Genomic DNA, 13,061 nt, shown 5'->3' on the forward strand with positions numbered 1-13,061 from the left:
AACCTGCTAAACAGCCACCGAACAACATTCTTCCTTCTCTTTCAATCAGAAAGCAGCCATGCAGTGAGATGCAGGAGTTAAGTTCAGATGCCAGGTGCGTCCATCGTTCTGTGTGAGTAGATCAGGATGGAGAGGAAGGGCTATGGTAGGCCAAATTGACAGTGCAAGAAGGTTGGAGAATCACCACTAACTCGGCCATGCCGGGGCAATGAGGATGAGCTTGGCCTCAGACACTTTAAGTTGAAGATGACCTGTGGAATGATCAGGATCAGAGGAAAAGCATACAGGAGAACTGACTGCCAGCTGAGATGGAAGGCATCAGTCAGGGAGCCTGAACTCAGGCCACCTCAACGCAGAATAGACAGCATTTCCTATTGTCTCTTGTAGCAAATAAGGCAACTGTTGGACTGTCCCAAGCTGCAAAGATGATACACAGGACATCTTGTCTTCAGGGACCTTGTGACTCAGGGGAAAATTCCTGCTAAGATGGTCCGTGAAATGATTCTGGACCCTAGGCAAGTGATCGGCTATTGGAATGATACCCTCCTCAATGCAGAACCACCACAACGTGATTGCCTCTTGGCAGAGAACCTCGGACTGTGCTCCCCCATGCCTGTTCACATAATATATCTCAGTGGTATTGTTGGTAAGTATGTGAACGATTGAGCCCCTGACACATTGGGAGCAATGCCCAAATTCTGCAGCCAGGATGCCCTTCTAATAGTCACATCTGAGGCCATCTCTCTGGCTTAAGTGCTGTGATGTCCATTGCAGACTGCAATGATGTCTTAGCTACCAAGCAGCCTTCAGCAACCAAGACCCAAAATTCCTCCATAGAGGTTTCAGGCAACTGGTCTGCAAGTCAGACAGTCATCCAATTCACAAAGTCATGTTTAGACACCATGCCTGCTGGTTAGCAATCTGCATTTGCAGGAAAGAGGAGTATAGATCTTTCTACCCATTAATAAGGCTAAGATTTAGTCACTGGTATTTTTAGTAAACATCAAGGACAGGTCACGGGAAATAAACAAAAATTAACAACCCGTGACCTGTCTATGACTTTTACTATAAATACCCCTGATTAAATCTTACATTTTTCTAGGGTGCCACTGCTCTGGGGGCCCTGGGGCATCACTGCTCTGGAGAGCCCCTTGGGCTAGTAGTTGGCCCTTGCTCTGACAGCCACCAAGGCCGGCCACCTGCTGCTGCTCCTGGGGTCCCCGGGGCTGCCCCTGGGACTGCTGCTCAGGCAGTCCCTGAGGCCAGGTGCCTGGGGCCACCTGAGCAGTGGCCGGTGTGGCTGGGCCCAGGGCCACCTAGGGAGCTGGCCCTGGGGCCAGCTGCTCGGCCAGCACTTGGGTCAGCCGCACTGGCCACTGCAGCTGTGGAAGTCACAGAGGTTGCACAAAGTCGCAGAATATGTGACTTCCGCAACCTCCGTGACAGATTCGCAGCCTTACTTATTAAGTCCATCCTTTTAGAGTCCTTGTCCTTAGGAGTGGACTTATAGCTAACAAGCCAGGCTCTATCATTCACCATAGTTATGACTAGGGAATCTGGGGCCAGATAGGAGTAAAAGCCCTCAAATTCTTGATCCACGATAAAGCAGTATTTCTTCATATGCTTCGCAGTAGGTGATATCAAAGTTGCAAGATATTCAACAACATATTGGTATTCTCCTGCAAGAACTCTGCCTGAACAGCCCAGAGAAGCAGCCCTGTACTGCAAAAGGTTCTGGTAGTCCTTAAAGTGGTTGGGCACTGAAGAAGAGGAAGAGCTGGGCACCACCAAATTATATGGGGATGAAGAAGAGACCGTTAATTGTGTCTGGGCCAAATCCCACTGCTCGCTGATGATGGACCTGGATGGGACAATTTTGGAGGTTGTGCAAGAGGAAGGCTCACTGGTGACTGGACCTGCAGTGGATTGATGGTCCTTACCACCAACCTGCACAGTGATCTCACCTTAGAGCAAGACAAAGACTGCAACCTCCATGACTGAGAAGCTTCCCACAGATTCCACAGAGGCCACTGGGGATAAAGATAAGGCACTGGTGGCCAGTAGGCACCAGGACTCATAGACTCATAGACTCTAGGACCGGAAGGGACCTCGAGAGGTCATTGAGTCCAGTCCCCTGCCCTCATGGCAGGACCAAATACTGTCTAGACCATCCCTGATAGACATTTATCTAACCTACTCTTAAATATCTCCAGAGATGGAGATTCCACAACTTCCCTAGGCAATCTATTCCAGTGTTTAACTACCCTGACAGTTAGGAACTTTTTCCTAATGTACAACCTAAATCTCCCTTGCTGCAGTTTAAGCCCATTGCTTCTTGTTCTATCATTAGAGGCTAAGGTGAACAAGTTTTCTCCCTCCTCCTGATGATACCCTTTTAGATACCTGAAAACTGCTATCATGTCCCCTCTCAGTCTTCTCTTTTCCAAACTAAACAAACCCAATTCCTTCAGCCTTCCTTCATAGGTCATGTTCTCAAGACCTTTAATCATTCTTGTTGCTCTTCTCTGGACCCTCTCCAATTTCTCCACATCTTTCTTGAAATGCGGTGCCCAGAACTGGACACAATACTCCAGTTGAGGCCTAACCAGCGCAGAGTAAAGCGGAAGAATGACTTCTCGTGTCTTGTTTACAACACACCTGTTAATGCATCCCAGAATCACGTTTGCTTTTTTTGCAACAGTATCACACTGTTGACTCATATCAAGCTTGTGGTCCACTATGACCCCTAGATCTCTTTCTGTCATACTCCTTCCTAGACAGTCTCTTCCCATTCTGTATGTGTGAAACTGATTGTTCCTTCCTAAGTGGAGCACTTTGCATTTATCTTTATTGAACTTCATCCTGTTTACCTCAGATCATTTCTCCAACTTGTCCAGATCATTTTGAATTTTGACCCTGTCCTCCAAAGCAGTTGCAATCCCTCCCAGTTTGGTATCGTCCGCAAACTTAATAAGCGTACTTTCTATGCCAACATCTAAATCGTTGATGAAGATATTGAACAGAACCGGTCCCAAAACAGACCCCTGCGGAACCCCACTTGTTATACCTTTCCAGCAGGATTGGGAGCCATTAACAACTACTCTCTGAGTACGGTTATCCAGCCAGTTATGCACCCACCTTATAGTAGCCTCATCTAAATTGTACTTTCCTAGCTTATCTATAAGAATATCATGCGAGACCGTATCAAATGCCTTACTAAAGTCTAGGTATATCACATCCACCGCTTCTCCCTTATCCACAAGGCTCGTTATCCTATCAAAGAACGCTATCAGATTAGTTTGACACGATTTGTTCTTTACAAATCCATGCTGGCTATTCCCTATCACCTTACCACCTTCCAAGTGTTTGCAGATGATTTCTTTGATTACCTGCTCCATTATCTTCCTTGGCACAGAAGTTAAACTAATTGGTCTGTAGTTTCCTGGGCTGAAAACTGGGCAGGTCCCTCATCCTGACCACAAGAGGAGTGCTGATCCTGGTACCCATGGTGCTCCACGAACAGCCCCGATATGGGCCAGGCAATGGACTGCAGGAAGAGGAACATCACAGCCTTGATACCAGTGAGTCTTGGGTTTTCGGGGAGAAGGGTGGAGCTAGCCCCAAGGGTGCTAATAACTGGTCTGACTCACCCCTCATCCAGAATGAGCGAGTGACTAACATCAAATGTTGGAAACAGTAGCACCATCACTGAACATGCCTCCACTGTTTCCAGTGCAAGGGGTGGTGTTGACACTGAAGTCACCAGCGGTACGGACATAGCTGATAGTGCGGAGGGCAGTGAGTGCTGCCACAGTAACATCAGTGGCACTAAGTGCAGTGGTTCTGAGGAGTTTCCCAGTGCCAAGGAGTCCTTGCACTAAGTCAATCCTTGCACCACACCCGGCACTAGCCTCACTTCCACAGACTGTGGAAGGGAACCATCAGGACATGGTGCTGACATACCCAAAGGTTCAGCAGCCCACCCAGCCAACAGGGCTATAAACGACATAGCTCTGGCAAAATCCTGGACCAAGCAAGAGGTTGGCATGAAAAGGCAAAGGAGGTCAGTTGCCACCTCATGCACCACTGATATGATACAGCTGGTGCCAGCATCACTCTTGTCGGGGACTCAACTCAGTGCCCCAAGGCTGGAACCAAAGTCCACAAGGCCTGGAGTGTCTTGATTGGTCTTATGTCACCTTTTCTTTCAAGCATTCAACAGAGAATGGCTTCTCCATCTCCAACTCCAGTGCACAAAACAGGAGCACTCTCAGAACCCACGGCGACCTCCATTCTGACATAGTGCCACATGGCCTATTCGAACAGGTGCCGCTTAAAGCAAAAATTCCCTAGCCACCTGAGTCCATTTTGTGAATGATTTACAAATCAAACACCGCTCTTTTACATGGGCCTCAGCACAGCAAGTGCTGCATGTGAGGCCGTTGTTGGGGATCATTCCCACATGCTACAGACAATGTTTAAACTTAGCTAAAGCTGCCTAATGCTAAATCTTAACTAACATTAATACTAAGGATACTAACTACCTATACACATCTAGAAAAAATCATTAAGAGATGGAGAGAGATTGTGAGGTTAGGAACCACATAGAGCTCTGACTCCAGTCACAAGCAGTAAGAAGGAACTGAGGGGGTTGGGGGTAACGCTTCCTCCTACAGCCAGGAGAGGGGCTATGAGCCCGAGGCGCAAGCTCTGCCTCCTGAGGGTACTGCTAGGCAAAATTCTCCAGCTCCAGTGCGCTGGGTGTGCACACACCTAAATGAAATACACAGCTGCATCTACTAAAAGAAGAACTGGTGCAGCTTATTTAAATTCACTGAAGCCAGCTGAGGATCTGCCCTAGAATATACATATGGTTGTATATACAGAAGATTACTCTAAAGTTTCTAGTAGATGGTTCCCATTGACATTACCTTGGATAAGTCTTCCTAAGTGATTTCAGGACTATTTTTCCAGAGGCAATTATATGGATTTATTTTTATAATTGATGTCCACAGGGAATAAAGAACACTCAGTGATGAACAAAAGCTCAGGAATATAAATTCCCTCTTTGTAATGCCCTCAGAAGTAACATATCAAAGAGTGATATTTTAAAAAAGTAATTATGTGTATTATAATATGAAGCTTGTACTTGCCTATAATGTAACTGTCATCACTATATTACTGACCAGTCTCACACATTAAGGACTCAGCACATAAATAAGAAAACAAAAGATAACAAATTATTATAACAAAATACAATATAACCTAGACTGAGACTACTACCTTCCATGCAAGAAATGCTCACATCAGTATTATCTTGTCCTCCGTTCCCATCCGTTTGTTGCATCTTGTTACAAACCTAGATTGTGAACTCTCTAGGGCAGGAACTGTCCTCTTATCAATTGTTTGTACAGTGGAACCCTGCCCTAGTCCCTGGGTACTATTGTAAATATACTACTACTAACATTAATAAAGTCACAATACAAACAGCCCCCTTGTCACACATCTAGCATGTATTATATAAGCCAATGCTGACTATATCAATGCAAAATTTATGAATTAAATAGATGATGTAATTAAAACCTATGCACTTAAATGAAGTGAAAGCAGCAAAGAATCCTGTGGCACCTTATAGACTAACCGTTAGTCTATAAGGTGCCACAGGATTCTTTGCTGCTTTTACAGATCCAGACTAACACGGCTACCCCTCTGATACTTGATTAAATGAAGTGGACTGCCCTGCACCTTCTACATAATAGCATTAAACCAAATCTTATACCACTGCATAGGTACATGACTTGTAAAAACACGAGAGATGTGATTATCTCCAGATAACCATATTCTTTCTCATGCCTTTTTGCTTAATTAGCCAATAAGCCAAGCATCTCCATTTTTAATAGACTTTAAAATTGAGCTGCATTTTAATGCTGTAATAATGGTTTCTTACTGTCAGTTGGCATATACATATTGTTATAAGGTCTCCCAATTATTTCTGTCATGCCTAGTGGTTCTGACAGGCTGCAACTGGAGAAACTTCAGTGTCCGGAGCTCTATTGTGCTCCTCCTGCACAATCCCAGTTCCTTGCCCCAACAGGAACAATGGAACACATCATGTTCCCCAGTGTGAAAGGGGGCACAGCTATTACTCCCAGTATTGCTGCAAGCCATTGCTAAGAGATAGGCAAGTTGAGGGCCCATGCTCATCCCTGCCCCTCCCCTTCTTTGGGACAGCTGGCAGTGCTAGCATCACACAGCCCTTCTGCTCAAGTGAGTGCAAGGACTGGTGATGGTCCTCAGCCCCTGCATGGGAAGCACAAAAGAAAAGTGGCTCCATGCACCCTCCCCACATCCTTCACATCCACACGGGGCACTGGGCCAAATCTGATCCTACAATAATAAAGAACACATTAGGATAAAAATTATACTTTTGATTCTTGAAATTTTATTGTGCATATAGACCTTCACATTCAGGATTCAAATACAGCAAGCTGTAATGTTTTACTGCAGGCAGAAGCAGGCTTTTCTCCCTCCAGTGATCTGGACCTTGTTGTTTCCAACTGCTACTGGCAAAAGAAGGAAACCAGATTCCTAGATTCCTGAGCTATGACCAGCTTTCCCTACACTGCCAAGATTTGGCTCTAGCAGTCCAAAAATGATATGGGCAACTCACATTGGTTAGCAAAGCTGCTCTACAAGAACTCCTCAGCAAGACAGAGCTTCACCTCAGAATGACTTTGAAGTTTATAAAAAGAACTGTCATTTAAGTGAAAGCCAGTAAACTCAACAGAATGAAATTGTATGAACAGGGAGATGCAGCCCCGTAAAAAACAGAACCAAACTGACTCATCACATTATGAATTTTCACTGCACTGTTCATGCTAACCCACTGTATTACTGACAGGCCCTCTGGCTTTCTGTGGTTTCACAGCCATGAAACAAGCCAAGGAATCTACTATCAACTGTAAAATTATAGAACAGGAAATAAAAAATTTGAGTGGAATTTACAATTGAAAGAAACTTCTTTTAATAGAATGCAGCTGGCATGCTACATAGGGGTGCAGAAATGGTCATTCCTCAGTTTATTGTTTAGCTGCTACCATCTCTTTAATAACTCAGTATCAAATGGAGCAATAATTCACTGCCTCAATATCATTTAAAACCAATAAAACGATGTGCAATGATAACCAGGTCTAACAGAGTAAGAAAGGAGGAGAAAAGTACTGAGATAGAGACAATTATTCTTTTAGTTGTCAGGACACTGTATGCCAGTAAAATGTAAAAAAGAGAAAAGAATTCACTATTGATACCCCTGCATGGAACCCAGGATCCCACTCTCCCTTGCACAGCTTTGCAAGCGGCATCTAGAAGAGCACTAGACAGACCAAAAGAAGTGAACCTGTGGTTCACCATTCCACAGAAGCCAGCAGAGACAAACTTTGCACAGGGAGCCCATATCATACACTTTCAAAAAGTGTCGCATCTCCCACTGGTATCGTGTCCCTCGCTCCTTCCAGAGACATTGCGGCTGAGACAGATGTCACTGTGGACTGCTACTGGGGAGGCATGTTTCTTCACCCCTCCCATATCTCCCGGCAGCTCTGATTATAAAAACCAGAACACAGCTCTTTATCATTATATATCTTTTAAAACAAGGGGAAAACAGGTATCTCAAAGTTGAGCAAATGAGATCAGATCAACTGATTTTAAATTGACTGGCTTAATATTTCTGATCAGGACTTATTTGATCACTAAGATTTTCCAGTTCTGTTAATAATTAAATAATATGCTAGTATGTAATATGCCACTATGTAGCATAATCATTTCCATTATTAATGTTGCTGATGTCTGGTGCTCCAATAGCCTTTTAGCTGGAAGCTAGTAATTTTGGTAGTTTCCAAGAGTTTAAATAAAAGCTTTAAAGCCTTGATGTCTGCAGTTATGGTGTGTGATGCTGTATGACTGAAGTATGACCATTCGTATCCTTGATATCTCCACTGCAACAAATCTTGTACAAAGTATATCATCTAAAGTGTCAATGGAAAAGCTATGATTTGCTAAGTATTATCCAATTATATGTATGTATCCTTTTTTTATCTGAAGTTATAAATATTGACTATGTACTGGCATCATACATATATGCTGTACTCCTGGGTAAAACGCACCAGGTAAAATCTAAAATGAAGCCAGACAGCTTTGCGTTGATGACCCATTAAAGACACTTAACTCTCACAATGGGACACAGAAAAAACTCATTCCACCAAGATGTTTCTTCCTACAGATGCCTCAGCCTCAGGCCTGGTCTACACTGGGGGAGAGGGGGGCGTCTATGTAAGATATGCAACTTCAGCTACGGGAATACTGTAGCTGAAGTTGACATATCTTATTCTGACTCACATTCCATCCTCACATTGCAGGATGGCCGCGGCTCCCCCGTTGACTCCGCTACTGCTGCTCGCTCCGGTGGATTTCTGGAGTCGACGGGGAGCATGTTCGGGGATCAATATATAGCATCTTGATGAGACGCGATATATCGATCCCTGATAAATCGATCGCTACCCGCCAATATGGCGGGTAGTCTGGACGTACCCTCAGCTACCACCTGTAAATCAGGAAGCCACGTAAGGACATGAGGTATGCTCATGTGAACCTGGACTCCATCTTGTGCCAGTAATTTTCCACAAACTGGGCTATGAGCTTTGTTTGAAATCAAAAATTTCCAGGCCCATGGCCAAGAGTATAAAAGACCCATTTTGCCTCTTTCCTGCTCTGATTCTCTGGACTGTGCATTTACAACTAAAAGGAGCATATTGAACTGTGGATTGAGGACCTTCCAATACTTTGGAAGTTACCTGAGAAACTTTACAAGCCAGCAGTCTGTAATATCAGTGCTACAAACCAGATATAAGAATATTGCCACTATTGTATGTATATGACCTATTTACCATTTTAACTCTTTTTTTTTTAATTAATAAACCTTTAGATTTTAGTTACTAGAGGACTGGCAGCAGCATGATGATTATTGGGTAAGATTTCAGTTATATATTGACCTCCCTAAGTGGCTGATCTCTTGAGATTAGAAGGACCTAATATGTGATTAAATTGGTTTTCAATAACACTCCTCAGAGAGTCCAGTGTCTGGGAGGTGAGATAAGGGCTGGAATGCCAAAGGAGACTGCATTTCTGACTTCTTTGTAGCCAGTGTGGTGAGACAGAAGTTTACTTTTGTTACTGGCTTGGTATAATCTAATGACAGAATAACCACCAGTCTGGTGTGAGTCTGCCCTATTTCTCAACAGCTTGTCCTGAATATGGCATTCTCAGTTGTGACCCACTCAGGCACAGTGACATGGTCAATCCAACTTATTATGCAACACGCCAACAGACTAAATTAATGCAGAAGAAATCTGTACATAGTTGAAGTTAGTGGAGGTAGAAGGTATTTAGATCCTAGACAGCTACAACTAAGTTACAATTGTACAAGATTCTTGCTGCATTATACTGTTCATTTATTACATGATATGAAGTTATATGTAAAAAGCTGTAATAGAGCTCCAGTTTTATGGAATTCCAGATGGGAACAAATTGCCTTTAATGGAAAATTAGAAGTCCCTAAGACAAGTTCTTTCCTTGATTTACATGAACTATGTGGCTTTGTTGCCCAACTGGTTGCTTAGCCATGTGACCCCACAAAACACAAGTTTCCTGTTTTGAGGGAATTGTAGAACTTCAGACAATGTGTGTGTGGTGAAAACTGGTTCTAGTAAGCATTATTTCTAATTAGGACCCTTTGGCTGTTCACACTGGAAGTTATCAGTAAAGATGTGTGTGCCTTTCATAAACGATTGCTGATCAATATTAAAAATCAGGCAGGAACGGATTTTTCTGCTGTTTTCCAAACAGAGAAAATAACTTCATTCACATTTTTCCAAATAGCACATTGTTGGAAGTAAGGACTATTTTGTCAATATTACCAGTCAGAACCCAAATGACCAACACTGGCATTAAACCCAAGTTATAACACTTTCTATGGATGAAAGGTGACAGTTTTTCCTCTCTGCATGTATGTGATTGGGGAAATTTACTCTTCTGTGGGTCTGAATATAGTGATCACTCAGATATTGTATCATTACAGAAACAGAGATCTCCCCAAATCAATCCTAGTGCCTCCCAAGTTACAAGTACATCCATTTTGCTGGCAAAAATATAATAATAATAACCATTTTTAAAACATACAGAAAACAAAATGAAATGAAATTGAAAATGATGAAATTCCAAAGCTACTCACCTGGTTTGCCCCAGCAGTTGGTGTAACAACTAATCTAGGCTCTGGTGCTAATTTCACTACCTCTACCAAGGACATACTTGTTTCTGCCACAAGCCCTGCAGAGAGAATCACAATACTGATCAATTCTCAAAAATAAGATGAGGGATGTGCCTCGACTCACTGGCAAATTAATACTTTATATTGATCCTCCCTCGCTGGGTCAGCATTCAAAAGTGAAGGATAAATGGCAAAGGTCTTACATTCCAATGCACTAATCTGGAAAGTGGAGACTCTGAGATTGAGTTTTTGGTCAGTCATTCAATTTGTACCTTATGGTGGGACAGCCGCAGAGATGCAGTTTCAACAATATCAGTAATCATTTATGGACACCAATAATACAGTAAGCAGCACTGAAAATATGCAGAAGGAAAGGATCAAGGACAAAGTGTAACCAAAATAAAAAGCACAGCTAGAAAGATAGGAATGAGATGTGAAAATTGTATCAAGAAAATGTGTATTACAAATACTCATTAAACTATGATGATATATGAGGCAGTTGAACAGTCACAGGGAATCCCACTACTACAGCATTCTCCCTTACAGAGTAAGCTACAGCATTTCAGGTATTGTTTGTTATTCCTGCCAAACAACCTAGACTAACCACGGAATACTGTATTTGTAGATATAAATTATAAAGTTGTTAAGGGGCCCTTGTCATCAATATTTCATTTATATTAGCAAGTCTTCATTTTTACACATTTCCTCTGCTCAGCCAGAGGAGTGAGCCAGCTGAACGGCATCAATCAAAAATGCCACTGAAAAAACACACAACATGCCTCGGGGGGGGGAGGGGGGGAGGTAGAGGCGGTGTTGGGCAGCAGCATACCTGAGCAAAGCTTTCAAATACTATACTGACAGAGGGAATCCCCATCTTCTGGCCATATGAAATAGCTGCATAAATCTGAAAGGAAGCTGTGAACCTCAAGCTGTAGTCAAGGGCAAAGAATCCAGCATGTAATGGAAAAGTTCAGGATAATTTTGAAGTATAGGACACATTCTGAGTAAAACAGAGGAAAGATTTGGGGATTTGGTCCCTAAAGCGTAAAAATGTCCTCAGCATGCTTCACTCCTACTGATAGTCTGGTGCTGCTATTTCCACTCTCCTAAATGCTTTGTTGATGGCATCATTGCATCTTCTTTGGAAACAAAGTGGTGGAAGCATATTTTGCGTGTTAAAATGACTGACTCCGGTTCTCTGCTGCACAGAGTTTCTGCTTTGTCTTCAGACCTGTGAGTGCAGTCAATGTGGGTGTACCAGGTAGCTGAAGGCAGAATTTGCTTCTGAAAATGAAACCTGGATGCTTTTGTGGTGATCTGTACTGTCTTCACCATGCTTCTGTTTCAATGTAATGACCCTGCATGACCCTGGACACAGGCTGTCCACTGCTAACATGTCTAATTGAGGCCTATGGGAATTTTGCCTGAGTAAGGACTTGGCCCACAGCTTTGAACTTGTTTAACAGTAAAATAGCCAGGAAATGATGCTATTAAAGCATTCCAAAATACCTGAAGAAGAAAGCCCTTCCTGGGATTCAATATCATTAAACCTCTGAGAACCTGTTATTAACATACAAGTTTTTGCATCAATACACAAATTAATTGACACCTTTACTTTCAGGACTTTGGCTGTTGCATTACAACTGGTGATGTACTGCAGTAAATGAAATGACTGAACAAGAGATTTATGCATTCACAACATGAAGCGTACACAGCTTGAATGTGGAGCACAGCACAGCTTGTATATGCTGATAGATGGTTTGTCATTTAAAAATGCCAAGATTTAAACAGAAGATTTATTTTAATGTCATCCGTTTGGGCAGTATTTATTACTAGGCTGGTTTTCTCTAACTCCTTTCCCCTTCCTTTGTGGGTTCAATCAGGAGAGGGGAACTTTAATTAACAACTAGGTATCTGTTGGTGGAGGATCAGCGCATCAAGGCTGCACATCCTTCCCAGCAAACCTCATCCACTTCCAGAGATGTACCTGCCATCTGTTCAGGTCACACTCCTGTCTGAGAGGAGGTTGCTGCAGTTTGTGCTGCTGTATCCTACATTCCCCTCTAGGCAGATGATCTGCCACTGGGAGCCCCAGCCTAAATTCTGCTGCAAGAAGTGAGAGTGAGTGAAATCCTAAAAATTCACTTTTATTCTTACTGGGCATGATCCAAAACCCACTGATGTCAATGGAAATACTCCCTTTGACATCACTGTGCTATGGATCTGGTCCTATGCTTTATATACCCCTCACTTTTTTTCAGAAACTTTAACCATGGATATTGGGTGCATGAAAATTAAATGTTCAGGTTGCTCAGAGGACTTTTCTTTACAGCCTTACCATGAATTGCTCTGTAAGCACATCCTAAACAAGCAGAGTTGGCGGTGTCAATAGTATACACTGGTGCGCTAAACACATCAGACAGGACCTGGGAAATATAAAAGCATTTGTTACACATGACTGTGAAACATAGGGCAGTAAATAATTCCTTATAATTGCTGAGGCAAGCAAATTGTTCCTGCACATGATAGCCAAATGTCTGTGCAGGTAACAGTTACCTCTGGGGTCAATGTATACTGACCCTTTTCATGTGACATACTAACCTTTGGCAAACCTTACCCAGGTCAGGTGACTGGGGCCAGGAAATAAAGATACATTTCTTACAGTGTTGTCATTTCTTTATTACAAAGCTTTAATATGTGGTCATTATATCTCCAGCAAGTTCACAGAGTCAGCCCCCAA

The 13,061-nt window shown here is 42.9% G+C and overlaps 1 protein-coding gene across 12 annotated transcripts in view; it reads right to left on the reverse strand.

Annotated features, from left to right (window-relative positions):
• XYLB (xylulokinase) overlaps positions 1-13,061 on the reverse strand; it is a 200,056-nt gene that overhangs the window by 6,719 nt on the left and 180,276 nt on the right. For 11 of the 12 annotated variants that reach the window (XM_030550027.1, XM_030550023.1, XM_030550024.1 and 8 more), the window contains 2 exons: positions 12,660-12,747; positions 10,286-10,380 (listed from right to left, as the gene is read on the reverse strand). In XM_030550027.1, the coding sequence (XP_030405887.1) occupies positions 10,286-10,380; positions 12,660-12,747 (183 nt within the window). Of the gene's footprint in view, positions 1-6,471; positions 6,564-10,285; positions 10,381-12,659; positions 12,748-13,061 lie in introns of those variants that run through there. The other variant, XM_030550021.1, reaches the window with a different exon arrangement.

This window comes from Gopherus evgoodei, chromosome 2 (genome assembly GCF_007399415.2).
Source record: "Gopherus evgoodei ecotype Sinaloan lineage chromosome 2, rGopEvg1_v1.p, whole genome shotgun sequence".
Classification (NCBI taxonomy): domain Eukaryota; kingdom Metazoa; phylum Chordata; order Testudines; family Testudinidae; genus Gopherus; species Gopherus evgoodei.